The sequence below is a fragment of the Mycteria americana genome, chromosome 1, assembly GCF_035582795.1.
Source record: "Mycteria americana isolate JAX WOST 10 ecotype Jacksonville Zoo and Gardens chromosome 1, USCA_MyAme_1.0, whole genome shotgun sequence".
Lineage (NCBI taxonomy): Eukaryota > Metazoa > Chordata > Aves > Ciconiiformes > Ciconiidae > Mycteria > Mycteria americana.
The window spans coordinates 46073130-46091855 of NC_134365.1; the positions used below are offsets into that span (position 1 = coordinate 46073130).

Genomic DNA, 18726 nt, shown 5'->3' on the forward strand with positions numbered 1-18726 from the left:
AGCAATTGCTCAATTCAATTGAGTGTTTGAGCAATTGCTGAATTCAATTGAGCAACTGAAGTGCTTCTGTATTCTAATTCTCTTCTTTCCATCCTCTGTACCACCAAACATGTCAGTACCAGTCTAGAAACCAGTGAAATTCTTCAATATGATATCCTCTGTTTTGAGGAAAAAGCACATGAACGTTACTATTGCTAAGGAACTACTTATTTATAAGTATTTCATAATCTGAAATAAGACATAGGTGTAGTTGTATAGGTAGTTTCAGTGATAGCTGATAGAAACCCTTTTTGGGGTTAGCTTGAGTACTGCAAATCGTGAACTCCAGCTTTTGTAAGGATTTCCAATGTCAGGTCACTGCTCTAGGAAGAAGAAGATATATGCTGGGCAGAGGAGTTCTAGAGCCATCCTGGAAGCTGTGAAGAGTAGCTTGTTGATAAGGCACTCTGGAAGAAGTCAACAAACCTTTTCCAGAAGAGTAAGAGCCTTGGACTCTCAAGTTACATAAATATAAACTTTGGCTACGTTTGTTATGCTCTAACTTTTAAAAGCTAGTGAACATAATTAAGGGAACTGAAAGGGATACAAAGGTTAGTCAAAATTCACATACAGAATTTTATCAGATTTGCGAAAACTGAAAAGGCCTTGAATAAGGTGGATTCAGTGGACAAAAACTTCAAAACTGCATTTTTTAAAGGATTCCTTATACAAACATAATGGCTTCATATCACTGTTCCACTGAAACATGGAAAGATTAGTCACTGTTTTAGAAGTATTACAGTACAGATGATTTATGTGTTGCCTAGGTATATTTTCAAGGATATTCCACAGCCAATGTCTTAAAATAGCTATCACTGATACCATGGCAACAGAGGAAAACACTTCCAAGCAAAAGATCAAAAACCTTGATTTCCTTTCCAAGGCATCTTTAGATACTGCTTAAAGATATTGCTTTAGATTTCCATGAATTTGTGACAGAGCTAACTAGTCACTAAACCCCAGATGTTTTCCATCAAAATTGATCCTGAAAAAAATATGGAACTTGAAAAAATATTAACTAGGTAAGTTTTACAGACATTAAATGACAGCATTACCTATTTAAGTTATTAAACTATTTTTTATGAATAAATGTAGCAAAAATATATTAAAACCTGAAACTATCTTACATTTATAATTTTGTGTGTGTACACAGAAAGAGATTATAATTGAGAAAGCCAAGGTTTCTATAATGCACAGTAACTAAAGCATAGGTTTGGGTTTTGAAAATTATTTCGATGACAACTGGTTCTATTTCCAGAAATGGAAGAACATTTTTCTTCACCCCCGCTCCCCCCAGCAAAATCCTGTTTAGAGATGGGATTTTTAGGAAAAATACAAACTCAAGGAACTGTGAAGTCTTTGGCCAAGGAAGATTTAGTCTTTCCCATGAAAGAATAAGGCAGTTTAAGTAGCTCCTCTCCTTTCTTTGGAATCGTAGAAGCAGACTGAGATCTACTATGTCATGGAAGATAGATGCCATGGAAGACCTAAAACAGGTTGGGTTATTTGTGTTTCAGTACTGCCTTGACTGAGTTTGGCAGTGCATACGAACAGACAAAGTAGGCTGTGCGTGAAGGATTTTGATGAGAGTAATAAAGATTACTTCCCACTGAAAAATCTCAGGGGAAGGAAAAATGACATTTAATTCCATTTAATTACAATCTCAGAAGATGCTATTGAGAATTTTATATCATTGTTTGGAATTACTTATTCATCTTAAATAATCTTTACTCAATAATTACTCTGGCTTTGTCCTAGTACTGGAAAATGCATGCGAGATTTGGTAGCACTTTGTAATGAATCCTCAAGGATTTCAGAATCACTAAAGACAAATAATTGTCCCTTGGTTATGATCCAAGCTTAACGGTTTTGAATACAGATTTGTTGTAATTTCATTAATATTAATGGAGTTCATTAAAGGAATAAAAAAGTTGAGTGACATAATTTCCATGTTATTTTTATGATTGAAATACACTATGAAACAGATCTTTGATTAGTTTAAGTTGGCATAAATCCACTGAGATAATCCCAACTTTAAAATAAGCACCAAACTTTCATCATGTTCATGATGTTATGTTAGAAACGTCTTTAGTTGAGTTTTTCAAGATTCTTAAATACTTGAAATAGCTGAGAATTTTGGAAACTTCTGCCTCCACTTCTACAGGTAATGAATATCTGTAATTCTTTGCTTTGCTATCAAAGTACAATTTCATATGTTAATGAATTAGCTTGCTTTCCCACTCTGTCTGCTACATTGGTAGACCTGGGAGTATAGTTTGAATGTCTACATTGCTTGTATCACATTCTCAGGCCTTTTTTGGCAGATGTGGCATCAGTATATGAAAGAAGACTAATTCATTTTTACATAAAATAATATTTTGATAACAAAATAGAATGAAGATACAAAATAAACATACGGCCTGGCTTCAGCCTCCATAATAGAGACATGGAAATAATGCGATTTGTTAACATCAAAGGTTCCTCTCTTCCAGTGTCTTGTCTTTCTTGTCTTCCATAGAAGCTAATAGCAGGCACGTATAGAAGAGTATAAAATCATAGGGAGTACATAGCAATGCTTCCTCCAAATACCCTCTCATGCTTCCAGGATGTTTTGGGTCATGAGCTTCTTGGAACAAAGTGATATATTTACATTAAATAGCCCTTGATGGATTTTTATTCCTTGAATCCTTCAGATTACTTTTGAACATAGGTAAACTTTTAGCATCTATAGCATGCTACAGTAAGAAATCAACTGCTTGTTGTATGAAGCAGCATTTCCTTCTAATTGATTTTGGGCCACTAACTGCATGTTTCTTTTTTATACCCCTTAAATTTGGGTGTAAAAGCCAGTACACATCTCTCCCTATTTATTTTCTCCATCCCGTTCATGATTTTACAGATTTTTCATTCCCCCATTATCTGTTTTACAGCTTTAATTTTTCGTATTACTTGCTCCTGTTGTTAAAATGTTCCTTACTTGCGACAATCCTGTTTCTTTTCTCTGCACCTTTTTGGGTGGTATTACTTGTTATCAGAGGTGAGAAAAACAAATCCAAGCACAGTATTCAAGATTCAGGTGCAGCATGGATTTATGTAGTAGCATAATAGTGTTTTCTGGTTTTTTTCCTTAATAATTCTTAATATTTTTTTTCCTCTTCTTTGTACTGGGCTGATCTTTTCATCGAACTGTCAGCTCTCAGTTCAAAGCCATTTACTGTATGTTTAAAGTTAATATTTTTCCCAATTTGAATCACTTTCATCTATATTGAATTTTATATGCCATTTCATCTCTAATTTTTATTAGAAATGGATCTATTTTTTATTACACTTAGGATCATCAGCAAACTTTGTCCTACTCCTCATTAACTTTTCCAGATCATTTATGAATTTGATCAACAACCTGTTCCAGCACAAGTCTCCTTAGGCCTCTGCTGGTGATCTCTGTCCTCTGTGAAAAATGGTATTTTATTCCCATCCTTTGTTTCTGTCAATTACTTACCCATAGGAATACTTTTTATCTTGTTCTGTGTTTTGTAGTTTCTCTAATGGTCTTGTTGAATGCCATTTGGAAATCCACTCTGTCTTTCTTGTCTAAGTGTTACTTGAAGCCTTCAAAAAAATTCCAATATGTTTGTGAGATATGACTTGCCTTTAAGAAAGTCTCGTTGACTCTTCCCAAATTTGTTATATTTGCTCATATATCCAATGACTCTATTCTTTAAAATACTTTCTCTCCATATAAATGTGAGGCTTCCTGTTTGGAAGCTCCCTCAGCCTTCCATTGAGCTCTTCATAAGCATTAATATTACGTTACCTGCTTTTCAGATGTCTAGAACCAACGAGTTTTAATCAAGAAGTTGCACACTGCAGTCTGGCAATTTCATCCTGGTTTTAGTTTTTGGATGAATGCCATATGGCCTTGGCAATTTTTTGATGTTTACAACTTCTGTTCTTCTATAACTTCTTCTAGGGATCCTTCACTTTTAGATATTTCATCTGATGAGTTCCTTCTGTGAAGCTGGACTGTGGCTTAAGAACTGCATTTAGCTTTTCTTCCATGCTCTGTTTCCTTGAGCAATCCTTTATAGCTTTGTCACAATGATAGTCCTATAACTACTATCTATTTATAAGAAATTCTGTAGACACTCAGATATCTGCAAAAGGTCGAAGAGATTTGAGATTAAAGTTAAAGAAAAATTGGGGTCTATACAAATTATTATCAACAGAACATACAGAATTATTTTTTACTTTTGTAACCACTGAAAGAAAAATGTTTTGTTTGCCTGTGCCAATTACACTACTGACCTAAGAAAATTATCTGTTAATAACCTTTTTTCTTCTGTCACCATGCAGAACACAGTTAAATAGCTTGTGCTCTCTCAAGGAGATTCAGATTAATACCCTAACAATTTCATGCTCTGAAACAGAGTCAGAATATTTAGAATATAATAAAAATTACATAGCTGAGAAGAAAAAAAACTTCACTTTTTTTTATAATGACTTATTGAGATCAAGTGCAAAAGGACTAATTATACTGAGAGCAGAAGAATTACTAAAGCTATAAATCCTTGGTAAGCAAGATTACTCTCCTGTTTGGATGGCAGTATTTATAGCATTGTTGAGGCACAATGTTGCTGTATATTTTCTGCTGGTCTGAATAGGGTAATTCCTTCCCAGACTTCTGTAAGAATAGAGTCTGTGCATAGTGACAGCCTTTGTTTGTCAAGAGCGAGGAGCTTGTGGTATGTGAACTAATGGCTGTTTCTCCAGCAGTCATTAAGGACTCTTAACATGAATTCTCTGGAAACAAAATCTCATGAAAATGATGAACTACACATGTTCAATATACGACTCATTTCAGTAACATCTGCAGGAATGTAATAAGTCTTTTGAAAAATAAAGTATCGAATAATTGTCTATTTACCTTTTTTGAAACAGAAAAAAATGGATTGTTTCAACATAAAATCTCTTACATTGCGCATTTTATACCAAACTAGGCAAATAAACACATTGTCATATTTGACAAGGGAGAACAAATACAAAAAATCTTTCAAACTGAAATAAAAAAAAGAGAAAGCTTTCTTTTGAAAGCAAAGGCCATTTTCAAATACAGAACTTCAGAAAACTTTTTCCCATCTTGAAATATAGTTTCTGCAAAGTCATTTAATATATCTTCCACAGATTTTTATCACAGAATCACAGAATCGTATAGGTTGGAAAAGACCTTTAAGATCATCGAGTCCAACCATAAACCTAACACTACCAAGACCACCACTACACCATGTCCCTAAGCACCTCATCCAAACGTCCTTTAAATACCTCCAGGGATGGCGACTCAACCACTTCCCTGGGCAGCCTGTTCCAATGCTTGATAACCCTTTCAGTGAAGTAAAATTTCCTAATATCCAGTCTAAACCTCCCCTGGCGCAACTTGAGGCCATTTCCTCTCGTCCTATCACTTGTTACCTGGGAGAAGAGACCGACCCCCACCTCTCTACACCCTCCTTTCAGGTAGTTGTAGAGAGCGATAAGGTCTCCCCTCAGCCTGCTTTTCTCCAGGCTGTGTCTTAGGATATTGCCTTTTTACACATCTTTGTAGCATAATGTCAACATAAATACACAGTTGTACATGTTCTAATCCTTCAGTCTACAGCATATAAGTAGGCTAAACAATTTGTAGTATTTGAATGACTTCAGCAGGGTTCTTTTTAAGCATAGTATTCTGTACTAAGTATTGTAATTTCAGGGCCTTGGTGAGAAAATCTAATGTACAGTGTGACCTTTGAGTGTAATTCCAACTTGGATGTTACAGGAGTTGTCGTGCAGAAGACTTCTGATCTATTATAATAATGGTTCTTATTATTAATTATAATATCTATTATTATTATTCACTCCTACAGTTCTTACATAGGCATATCTCATGTTTGTTACAGACGACCTATTTCCACTAAGATAAGACATAAACTTGCCAGCTAATGACGACTGGGATGAGGAGAATTAGAAGTAGGAGGTATAAAATATAGTTCTGTTAATGTTACTGGTTACATTAAAAGATATATAAGGATAGCTACGTATTGTGTCTATGCATATGTTATACCTCTTTCTCCTACTTTACAAATGGGATTTGTCTGATTTAGGGTATAAATTCTTTCACTTTTTTAAATTTGTGTCACGCCTTGCTAACTGAGTGCTATGAGAGATGTCCGGTAGTATGAAAAGGCGGTAATTGGCTTCAGTGGGAGTTTTCTCTAAGTGAAAGAGGTAGACAAGTCTAGTGGATAAAACAGCCTTTGCCAGCGTTGAAATTCATCTCCTTTTTGTTTGGAGTTTATTAAAAGCAACTGCAGAATATGCCATTGTTCAGTCTAAGAAGATAGATTTTTATACATAAGAAAATTGAGAAAAATATTTGATCACTGTATAAATAGTTTATATAAAAATACTCTTCCTTTAGCTTATATATTTTTAGGGCAGTTTATGGATTTTGTATCCTGTAATTCCATTTTATTTTTGCACTAAAGAGAGTTTATACATTTACCATGTTTACCAGTAAAGGTGAGATTTTTTCCAGGTAATTTAACTTAAAAAGTAGGGGTAATTTGCCTTTCCAGTTAATAGGTCTGTAATTAGCACTTTGCAAAAATGTAAAATTTTTAATATTATATTTACAGTTTTGAGTACCAGAATATAATGTTCTTTGTACTAGTAAATATTTTGGTCTGTGCATTTGTTAAATGACTACTGTCTTTTGAATCATCATATAAGTGGAAATGGCATAGTATTTAATACACTACATATATGCCATATTTATTTCTTATTCACTGGGTGTTTGAGTTGGAGTTTCATGTTTCTGTTGTTGATTTTTAATATGACTAGTGCTAACTTCCTAGAATTAGGTAACAGGTCTAAAAAGCAATATTTTAATACAGTGTTAGCAAAGAATTTATTTTAATTTCCTGTCACGGCTACTAACCTCAATTTTTATGGCAGTCCCTGGGTTTGTTGGTAGTACTAGAATGAACTCTGTTTTCTCCTGTGAGACCAGGCTGCTGCTTCTGTGAACTACTTTTGTCATCTCCATCCTCACTCTGCTTCTCTGATTTGTCTAGATTAAGACATTCAAGGCCTTCCAAGAGTCCAGAAGAATGGGGGTCCCTCCCTACTTACTGTGGCCCCTACTGAAATGCCAGTACTGACATCAAACTGTCAGTAACCATTTATTCATCTTTCACTTGGTGTTGCCCTTCTAGGTTTCCTTTTAGTTTTCAGTAATATGTTTCTGTGATTAATCATGTGTTATTGTGTTCAGAGTAATAGATACAAAAATCCCTTTCTCTATGAAGAACATTTTAATAAGGATATTTTTAAAGAATCTGATTAATTAAAAACAAGGAGAACAAAAAATTAAAGAGAAGAAGGGAAATGGATTTACCTTTATAATGCCATTTACAGTTCTCAAATGTGCCCTGCCTTTTTTTCTTTAGTTTTACAGTTCTAGGAATGCTGGCTATATTCTTTGGAAGAAGGAGGGCTCTAGTTAGACAGAAGGAGATCCTCCCAAGGCTCTTTAGGTCACGGCTCTTTATATGGGTAAAGATGCAACTTGACCATTTACCATACACTCTTAAGGATGCATTGATTTTCCAACAACTGCAAATACTAAAAAAGGAATGATGGGACAGAGGATAATTAGGAACGAGGGGAAAGGGCATAATTTAGTCCTATTTATTATAGCTTTTTTTTATCTTGACCATCAATATGTCAGGAACTACCCAAGCAAGGACATGATTCCTATGGTTGTTACCTCTCAGGTATTGCTCTTTGAATTAAATAGCTGAAGAGCAGATCTTAGTGCCAGCCTTGTGGATTGAGCCATGTACAGGTTTTAGGTGCCATGTCATGTTACCCTTATCTACTTGTCTTTGGCGAGAATCGCAAAGCATTGTTGGCCAACGAGTATATGATTAATACAGAGATTTTTCAATGTCCTTGGCAGTCCTTCTACAATTACCTCACACTGACAGCTGTGTCTGATCTTCAGTCGATTGTGCTTTTTCTGTACAATTGGCATGCCTTTTATTTTTGCCTTGAGTATTCTCTAGCTGCCCAGGAGTGGTTCAAAATGGAGCCTTCACATAGGCTTGTATTTCTTTCATTTTCATCTTTTTTTTTTTCTTTCATGATCACAGAAAGAGATCATAGACACTCAAGTGCACTAGATATGTATGAAGTACAAAAATGCAACTGAAGTTAATTAATAAGTATCTGAACTCCAGGTTTCTTACGCTTTGAAATTGAGAAAATGAAAAAAAAATCAATAAAACCTTTGAAAAATAGCACCATGAATCAGTGGGAATTAAGCATCTTAAAAACCTAAATCATACACTGAAGTAAAGAGGCAAATTGGGGAATTATACTTCATAACTGTAGCGGAATTTGGAAATTGGGGGTACAGACTGTAGGGATGGACAAAGATGAGACACTAGGACATCAGGAAGGCATCAGCCGAAATATATGTTAATATCAAAATAATAGGAAATGAGTAGGAGATGTGACTGTTTTAATGTAACAAAAAAAAAGACAAGAAAATATAAAAAGGAAATTGAAGTTCTCTTAGGAGTACTTCTACATTAACTGATTACCTTGCTACATGCAATATTTTACGTGGGCTGATATTGATCACACTTCATAAATAAATGTAGATGTAGGTGTTTTTATCCAATGCAGTTTTTAAGTGGTAAGAGGCAAAGATATATTTAAGCATTTAGAACTGACAAGATTATACTGCAGTGATAATTCACTGAATGGTATAATTAGGAGGTACTGATAATACTTATACCATTTTGAAATACATTTCAAAATCTTAATATTAATATTTTAATATTATAATTTCATAACATTAAAATAAACAGCAAAAAATGATAGGTGAAGGTCAATACAGAAACTGATTTCAGTCTTAATGGTAATTTTTAAAGGAAGTTTAAGATATGTGTCACTAAAAACTATTGTGTGAGTGGTTTAATACAGCACTAGCTGTGGGCGTACAATCAGCATAACTGTGCTAAATTAGAATAAGCTCCCTTTCTCTTGAAGTTATGTTCTCATGCTGAAACACTTCAAGAGTCTGGTGTTTCACAACATTTCAATAATAAATTGCCTAAGTAAAGATAAAGTTTAGGAATGAAATAAGCAATGCCTGTTTTTCTAAGGAGAATATGATTCCTTAAACAAAATACGAGTAGAGTGGGAGCTTCAGCCTGTACACTAAAAGGATATTTCTGCCTTCTGTTTACCACATGCTATTGACAATCTGATGAACTTCATTACTAGAAAATAGATCTCTTCTGTTGTCGTTATGTATATACTAGAAAATCTTAAAATCTTAAAAATAGAATAGAAGGATAAAGTGCATTTCAAGAAAATCAGAATCCTCTATTTTATATAGTACTTTGCCATTTTTAATAACTTGCTTGTTTTACTTTGTTTTTAAAGAGCAGATGAAGAATTTCAAAACAGACATTATAATCATCTATACCGTACCACAAAAGTAAAACAAAACCCTGATATTTTTTTTAATAAATTATCCATTAACCATTGGGATAGGCATTGTTTCATGACAAAATTTGGATTGTTTCCGCCACGATGAATTTAACAAATAGCATTCAATACATCGTCTCAATAAAACTATCTCTTCCAGAAGGTAAAGCAGAAAACATAACAAATTAGTTGTTATATTGGGAACTGCAGTTTGGAACAGCTGGGAATTGCAAGAAAGTAAAAAGATGAGAAGCATAAATGCAAATACGTTTTCATGAAAAGTGAGCAAAGGAAGATAAACAAGAAACTGCAAGACCATGTGGAACCCTAGTTAAGCTTATTTGTCTAGTAACAATAAAACCTATTGGTCCTGTTGTTTCATAGAAACGATATAGTGCCATGAAGCTGTGCGAAGTAAATGTGAAATGTTAACACACTAGAAATTGTAGTATCTTACTTAGAGTTGAAGAACTATGGAAAGCCTAATATTAAAGATAGTGGAGAAGCTTGTCCCATTCTCTTGAACTTTCTTGGATGCCTCTCTGTACATACAGAAGGATTAGCCAGTAAAATCCTTTCATCTTACTTCTACTGCCAGATATTTTTTCTGTAAGTACCAAAAAAGGAAGCATAAATAAAAAACATTCAGTGTTCTGTATTTTGGAAATCCTGTTTCCTAGCTACACTTAATTGTTTTGTTAGTTAAACAACTCTCTTAAAAAATGTCTTTGAAACACTGCTGAGCCAGTAAGAATCTTAATGGATCTGTGAATAGGATGGTAACAACAATAAGGCTCGCCTGAAGCTTTTCTCTGTATCCAGACAGAATTAAATCATGAGGAGGGAGGTTGTAGTTGATCTAATTATAAATATACAATACATTTGTTGTAATTTATACTTTTTTACTACTCAGTATAATATTTTCAGTGTACCAGATGTCCATATGTATTGCCATTTTTTTCATTTGGAAGTTAAACAGAAAGGGAGAAAATCCTTTACAAAGTTCAGAATAGTACAGGTGCTCCAAATGGTATATGATGCTACTATTGCAGTATTACAAAAATTAGACAAAATGGAAGTCCAATTCCTCTACAAAACTTAAGAGCAATTTAGTGAAGGTCTTACAAAAAGGTCTAAATAATTAGAGGAAATAGCATATGACTTCTAGGACTAAGTTAAGAAATAAGAAATTCATTCTGAGAAAATATTAAAAAACAATGGTAGTACTGAGTTCCCAGGAGAAGTGGAAAGGTAATCTGACATACTTTATAGACAACTTAGTCTTGTTCAGTTGATGATAAAGTATGAGACTTTACATTTACTCAAATTTAAAATGTTTTACCAATATAGACCGGAGCCTTTCCATTCTCCTTTGCTAGACAGCATTGCGTGAAAAATTCTATTAATATCTTTCAGTTGTGGCTGGCATCTGGATGTATTTGCACTTGTTTCCCAAAGTGTTAATCTCCTCCACAGGATTATGGAGTGTTTCATCTTGAGTGCGCTCAACAGGCATGTGCAGGCCAACCAGGGGATCAGGCCCAGCCAGCATGGGTTCAGGAAAGGCAGGTCCTGCTTGACCAACCTGATCTCCTTCTACGACCAGGTGACCCACCTAGTGGAGGAGGGACAGGCTGTAGATGTTATCTACCTGGACTTCAGTGAAGCCTTTGACACTGTCTCCCACAGCATCTCCTAGAGAACCTGGCGGCTCATGGCTTAGGCAGGTGTACTCTTCGCTGGGTAAAAAACTGTCTGGATGGCTGAGCTCAGAGAGTTGTGGTGGACGGAGTTAAATCCAGTTGGCGGCCGGTCACGAGCGGTGTTCGCCAGGGCTCAGTTTTGGGGCCGGTCTTGTTTAATATCTTTATCAATGATCTGGATGAGGGGATTGAGTGCGCCCTCAGTAAATTTGCAGATGACACCAAATTGGGTGGGAGTGTCGATCTGCTTGAGGGTAGGAAGGCTCTGCAGAAGGATCTGGACAGGCTGGATCCATGGGCTGAGGTCAATTGTATGAGGTTTAACAAGGCCAAGTGCCGGGTCCTGCACTTCGGTCACGACAACCCCATGCAACGCTACAGGCTTGGGAAAGAGTGGCTGGAAAGCTGCCTGGCAGAAAAGGACCTGAGGGTGTCAGTCAACAGCCAGCTGAAGATGAGCCGGCAGTGTGCCCAGGTGGCCAAGAAAGCCAATGGCATCCTGGCTTCTATCAGGAATAGTGTGGCCAGCGGGAGTAGGGAAGTGATCGTGCCCCTGTACTCGGCACTGGTGAGGCCGCACCTCGAATACTGTGTTCAGTTTTGGGCCCCTCACTACAAGAGAGACATTGAGGTGCTGGAGCATGTGCAGAGAAGGGCAACGAAGCTGGTGAAGGGTCTGGAGCAGAAGTCTTATGAGGAGCAGCTGAGGGAACTGGGGTTGTTTAGTCTGGAGAAAAGGAGGCTGAGGGGAGACCTTATCGCTCTCTACAACTACCTGCAAGGAGGCTTTAGTGAGGTGGGGGTCGGTCTCTTCTCCCAAGTAACTAGCGATAGGGCAAGAGGAAATGGCCTCAAGTTGCATCAGGAGAGGTTTAGATTGGATATTAGGAAAAATTTCTTCACCGAAAGCGTGGTCAAGCATTGGAACAAGCTGGCCAGAGAGGTGGTTGAGTCACCATCCCTGGAGGAGTTCAAAAAACGTGTAGACATGGCACTTCAGGGCATGGTTTAGTAGGCATGGAGGTGTTGGGTTGATGGTTGGACTAGATGATCTTAGAGGTCTTTTCCAACATTAATGATTCTGTGATTCTATGATTTCAAGTATATAATAAACCAGAGTCAAGACAGCTTCTCCATATAGCATTTCTGCCTGTTAGAGGAGTGAGAAATTAGCTGCTGAAGTTAGTCACTTAGTCATGAGACATCCCTGTGGTCACAAGAACAGTTCATAAATCTATTGAGGGATTGCTTAAAATATGTGAATATTTAAAAGGATTCTCCCACCGCTGTTTTAAGATCCATAAAGTTCCTTTGTTTTTCAAAAGAGATGAAAAAAATTGTAATGGAAAAAAGTGGTGAAAATTTGGGAAGTTCCTATTAAAATCTCTAGGAGAGAAGATGTTATGACTATCAGAAGAATGTTCTTTACTGTCAAAAAATAATGGTAAGGACAGGATTAGTTTGTTTAAACATATACATTGAAACAACTCTTCCATGAAAGTATGGATGTTACTAAACTCAGTCAGAGGGAAATAATAGGAATTTGTTCTGTGGCTAATGGCTGAAATTGTTCTTTTCTGTTTTATTCAGCATTATATATTTCTGTGTAATCTGTGCTTTAGCTTACCCTGCTATGTGTAACTGGGTGATTTTGACGAGTATGTTTCCTCACTTCAACCAGGTGTATCTCATTTATGGGGACAGTGAAAAGTAACAGCAAGTATCTTCAAGCTACCTTAATCAATATTTTATCTATGTAGGTTTCCAGTGAACCATCCTGTTCCACAAAGCTGAACTAAGATACAACTTTTCATGTTGTTCGTGATGCTGCTTTAACTCTATCATGTTTCCTATGTTCTCTTCATCTGTAAGCAATTCACATTAAAATTATAGTGTGGTTTATAGATTTTGTTCTAGAATATAACAATTACTATTTTTTTGGCAGTGATTTATTTTGGTGCAATATTTGCAGCAATTCATTTTATTAAATGTGTGATCTAGTCTTTTTAAGAGGTTAGCTTAGAGGTAAAGTAATAGCTATTTAACTGATAGGTTCTGGGATTATACCCCAGCATAGCTTCAGTTCAGCTCATCAAATGATTACCTAGAATTCCCTATTTTGTTAACTTATCATGGGAAAGGGAATTTTGTCTGATTGGCTCCTCTATATTGAATTATAACATGATTGCTTCATGCAGTGTTGAACACTTGACCTGTTTGCTGTGAAATTTTCCATAGAATATCCATACTTAAAATGTTGCTTGAATATTTTTGGACATTTATATAGTTTAGAACAGCTGCTGTGTTGTCAGATAGAAGCACGATATGGTAATTAGTGAGCTATATAATATTAAGTATATCTGAAAATAGTTGCAGGCATTAACAGAATTTCCAGGGTTTTAAAATGTAGCTGATAAATATATGAACTTTATAGCAATATATTCATCCTACAAATTTATTTTTTTTTAATCAGCAGTGTGCTTGAGAGTGGACTGGATATGGAAAAATAAATATTGTAGATATGTGGTCAACTTTGGATATACACAAAAAATTCTAAGTTAGAGCATTAGTTTCCCTCTCTATTTCTCCTGCTTTACAGTTTCAATAATTTAAATGAAGATGGTGCTTTGCCTGATTATCTTTTTCAAAGATGTCATAAATTCTTTAGAATTATGCATGAGTAGAGTGCACTAATATTGAGATTGTAGCTCAGTGGGTAGCAACTTTAACTTGCGTGGATGATTAGTTTGCCTAGAGGACAGAGTGTAAATTAGAAGGGATAACTTGAAAAGATCAATGATTTCATCTTTCTAACTCAGTTTGCAAATTTTTATTTTGAAATATTTTAACATATGTATTAGAAAGACTTATTAGTGTGAATCATACCATAGGAACAATGGCAGTCGTTTTTTCCTTTGCAAAAAATATATTTAATAAGTTCTTATTACCATCCCTGTAGTAGTAATACTCAGTTTTATTCCATGTACTCAATAATTAGACTTGAAGTTAATTAATGTTTTACATCTTGTCATGAGGCACTTACAGATTCTTAGTACATTCCCAGTGCTGAAACCAGTTGCAATCTGCTTGTCAAATTTCATCTTTATGTCTAAAGGAAGTTTCTTTTTCCTTATGTTAATTATCCAGAACTAACTTCTTTTCTTAAATTGAGGTCCTCAAACCAGTAGTCATTCCCCGAAAGCCTCTGACACTTCTCAGGGCTAAAAGGAGAGCAAAGTGTGAGGTTGGCTGCAGAAGATTACCTGCTTGCTGCTGCTCTCCAGCAGTCAGCAAGGACTGGGGACTACTGCTGGAAAACTGAGGGCTTTTGCTGTGGGAAGGAGGGTCGTATCCTTTACAGTTTCCTATTTCCCTTTTTTCTTTGCTTAACTTTCACAAAATGAATTCTACTTATGTATTTGTATCCCAGACTTTTGGTAAATTTGAAGAGTCATATTTCTGCTGTCCTTTTTTTAACCCTGTTACACTGACTTACCTTTAAATATGCCCGAGTCATATTTCTATGCTAAAAAGCCAGGATCCTAGCCAATTTTCTTTTTTTTTTAAAGAAAGTAGTAATTCTTATTCAGTGTTCTAAAAAATCAGCTGACAAATATGCTAAAGAAAATTCAAAATATTGTAGAGTTCGTCTACATTTAAAACTGGGTATTATGAACATCTATAAAGTAATCCCTGTACTTTAGTTTTCCCACATTTGCATGAGTGTTAAACATGAAGAATTGTGCTGTTATTCAAAATATTAATGATACTGAAACAAACTGAGCACAGATTGTGATGCAAATGCTTCTTGGTGTTATGAAGAAACAGCAAGAGCCTTTGCAGCTGCTCTTTTCTGGAAAACATTCTGCCTCGCAGCAAAGCGCGGGCCTTCAGAACCGAAATAAACAAATACACATTGTTCTGTGTGATGTTTAAAAGATGTTTATGGTAGAAGAAGAACTCAACGAGAAGCGATACTGAAGTCCTGCTACACTGAACGACTGCCCAGCTTACATCTTGTGACTCATGGCATGGCATGGGGTGCCTGAGTATTTGCAAACTCTTCTTTTGTCCCTTGGAAGGTTTTTTCAGTGGATTTTCATAAAAGACACTCGATTAAAATTGTTTTGGAAAATGTGAAATTATCAGAAATTCAGCATAAAACAAAAACATCTGTTATGGGGAAAATAGTTTTTTTATAACACTACCGTGGGCTTTGGTAGTAGACTGGAACAGTTAAGCGTTTCTGCTAGCGTTAACTACTGTTCAGCTTGCTTAATACATTGTGTATGCTGTAAGTAAGAGAAAAATAGCCCATGAAAGCTGTGCCTATTTTTTTTTTCTCCGTTTTGCAGATTGCCCAGAGAATGTGTGGGGATTTCCCATGTGTCAGTACTTGAAGGACAAGGGCTGGTGCTGTGGTCGCAATGCTAGAATGTCAGCATGCTTGGTATGATTCCCCTTCTTTTCTTTTTCCTACTGAGAGCTTTATCCAGATGTTATAGGATTCATTGTTTTTGGCTTCTAATCCTAGAGCCATGACTTTAATCCAAGGCTCTACAGAATAACATCATTAATGTTGTAAGCATGATGAATTATATCTAAAAAAAATAGTATTGACCTTCCAGCTTTATATATTTTGTACTTGCTGAAGGCATGAAAAAATGAGTATTGACAGAAATGTGTTTTAAGAGTGGACAGAAAGGCTAAACCTTTGTTGAAACCTAAACAAGGTAACCCCTCAGGGTAATAGTTCCTGGCCAAGGACTTAGGAGTGAACAAGGTAATTGTAGAAGGATTGCAATCAGTAACTCCCCCAACGCCTTCATGATTCATAATATTGAATGTTCTGACTGTTTAAAACCTAAACAAACCTGCCTATTCCAAAAACTAGAAGAGCTCTAAAATCCATGTGGCTTAAGAGACTGGAAACATCTTTTTAACATTGCACCAAGAGATCGAGTGCTTTTAAAGACCTAACCTCATCGAGACAGGATGATGAACTGTTGTCTAATTTGAAAAAACAGATATATACTGAAAATTTCAACCACTGTTTCAGTTAGAAGACCACTATTCCTTTCCTCTATTAATTTTTAATTTCTGGTATCAAGATGAATCACATCAGATTCTGGCTAGCCTCTGTGCTAGCTCTGTACCTCTGTTACGGAGAACATTGTGTGCTAACGGCTCAGTATAGGCTAACGTATCAAGGTTATGTAAACTTGAACTAACATGGTAATTAAATGCTATCAGGAGAAAGTATAGGAGGACAGTTGTTTAGTATTCATAAGGCTTAAATGTGTTACCCTTGGCAAGGTACAAGGAAAAAATTGTTCCTTTTAGAGATGTTGCTGTAAAACTTATCACAAAAAGTGCTTTCTAAAAGGGATTTGCCTTTTCTCTTTTTCTTGTCAGTGTCATACAATACCGATTCTTCCTCCTCTGACACATTAGCTATTTCCTTTCCCATTCCATTTCTTTTGGAAAGGAAAAGTTTGGGCTGTTTTTCAATAATGGTAGGAAGATAAATTTTGTAAGCAAATTACACCCAAGAGACAGTACTGATCGTGCCATATATATCTATTTTAGATTTCACAGAAATCACAGAAATTTGGCAGTTAGAGACTTCTTTTGTTTAAACATTCACGAAAGGCAAAGAGTTCTCCTGTGTCACTGGATACTTCTACTGTTATTATGTTTGTAATTCTCTCTATGCGTTTTTCATGACTAGGATTTTCCTTGCCTTCTAGGAGGTACAAGGGAGACAGCGCAGTGCAGCTAGGCACCCATCTTCCTAGGGGTAATGGCTGGCTAGGAGAAACTGAGTCTGCTGAGCAATGACACTCAGCATTATTGCTGATGTTCATCATTACATGTCATCCAAATTGGTTAAAGTACCAAGGGCCAAAGGTTCTGGATGAGAGTTTCAGTTTCAGACCCTTACAACACATGCTAGAACCCACATCAGTCTTCTAAGCAGCGGCAGATACATGCTGGTATAAGAGCTATAGCTTATACAGCAGAAGTCAAACCTGATAGTCAGCCAAAGCCATGAACGGAGGAACTGCAACTACCTGGACCGTGTTTAAAGAACAGTCTGAAAGACAAGATCAGTTCTAAAACTAGGAGAAGGAGAAGTGGGTGATTCAGAGACAAGCAGTCTTATTTACTGTAGTGGAGTTTGGGGACTAAAGGTGATGATGACCCGAAAGTGGTGAGGCATTTTTGGTTTGCTATTTAATTTGTTGTAGTGTCAGATAATTTACTGAATTTTTTTCTTCATTTCTACTATGATCTTTAATACTCCTTTGAAATTTTTATAGGCACAGTATCTTTTCAACTGTGGAAAAATATTCCACGCTTCTAATTTTTTGTTATTCTTCATCACTATGGATCATAAAAATCAAGTACTGTCACACCTGCATCAGGATTTATGGTATGAAGAATCTAGTGAAAGATAATGCACAGCATTTTAAACTGCAGTCCCTCTGAAGTTTTTATTTTATTTGACTTTACATATGGAAGTTCAATTTATCTGAATACTAGGGACTAAAAGTATTTAAAGACATTGTACATTGAAGTAATATTTATTTTAAATAGTTGAATATGCAGAGTGGATTATTTGTATTTTGGTAGAAACAGACTCAAGAAACATGCATTTCTTTTTAGCACTTTCACAGAAAGTAATCCTCTGAAATTCTGTTACAATACTAAGAAAAACAAACAAATTTTGCATGCATCTATTTCCATATAGTTGGTCGTCATTGCTTCTCCTATAAATAAACCAAAATAATAGGAGTGAGCTGATTATGAGTCCCTAAAGGTTTTAACACTTCAAAGTGTGCAAGCTCGTGCTATGTCACACCATTAATCTTTTAAAATGTCATCTCCTCTGACTTTTATGCAACGTGTTTATAAAATGTTCTGATAAAGAATAAACATACCAGCAATTTAATTCCTTCATTCTTAAAGGCTTTGGAGCGAGTTGCAGTTGGCCAAATGGTAAGTAATATTGTTTATTTTAGCCGTTCTAAGATAAAATGCGTTTTTCCCCCTTGAATGCTCTTAACCCATGAACTTTTATTGAACTTCTGCATTTCTGGAATCTAAAATACTAGCAGACACTATATCAAATCCTGATAGATAGCATGTGTCATCATGAAATCACCTTTTTATTGCTGTGATTGTACTTAGTGAATCTGTTGTCTTTTGACAATTAAGAGTCTGGGAAAAAAGCACAGCTTAAAATTTAAGACATTAAACTACCCATCTTAACTTCTTTTGCTATCTTTCAGCTAATACATAAATTCAGTACAAACGTCCCTCTGATACCCCTCAGTTTGGATCACTCTATCTCAGATCCTGGTTTGGATCACTCTATCTATTTCTAATGTAAAAATAGAAATTGTTATGACAAAAGCTTGAACCCGTTAGAAACATCATCATT

At 35.7% G+C, this 18726-nt stretch overlaps 1 protein-coding gene across 4 annotated transcripts in view; it reads left to right on the forward strand.

Annotated features, from left to right (window-relative positions):
* The window catches only part of METTL25 (methyltransferase like 25), a 65826-nt gene that overhangs the window by 27496 nt on the left and 19604 nt on the right, over window positions 1-18726 (forward strand). For 3 of the 4 annotated variants that reach the window (XM_075496333.1, XM_075496357.1, XM_075496342.1), the window contains 2 exons: window positions 15635-15729; window positions 18252-18281. In XM_075496333.1, coding sequence (XP_075352448.1) covers window positions 15635-15729; window positions 18252-18281 — 125 coding nt within the window. Of the gene's footprint in view, window positions 1-15634; window positions 15730-17602; window positions 17716-18251; window positions 18282-18726 lie in introns of all 4 variants that reach the window. The other variant, XR_012774826.1, reaches the window with a different exon arrangement.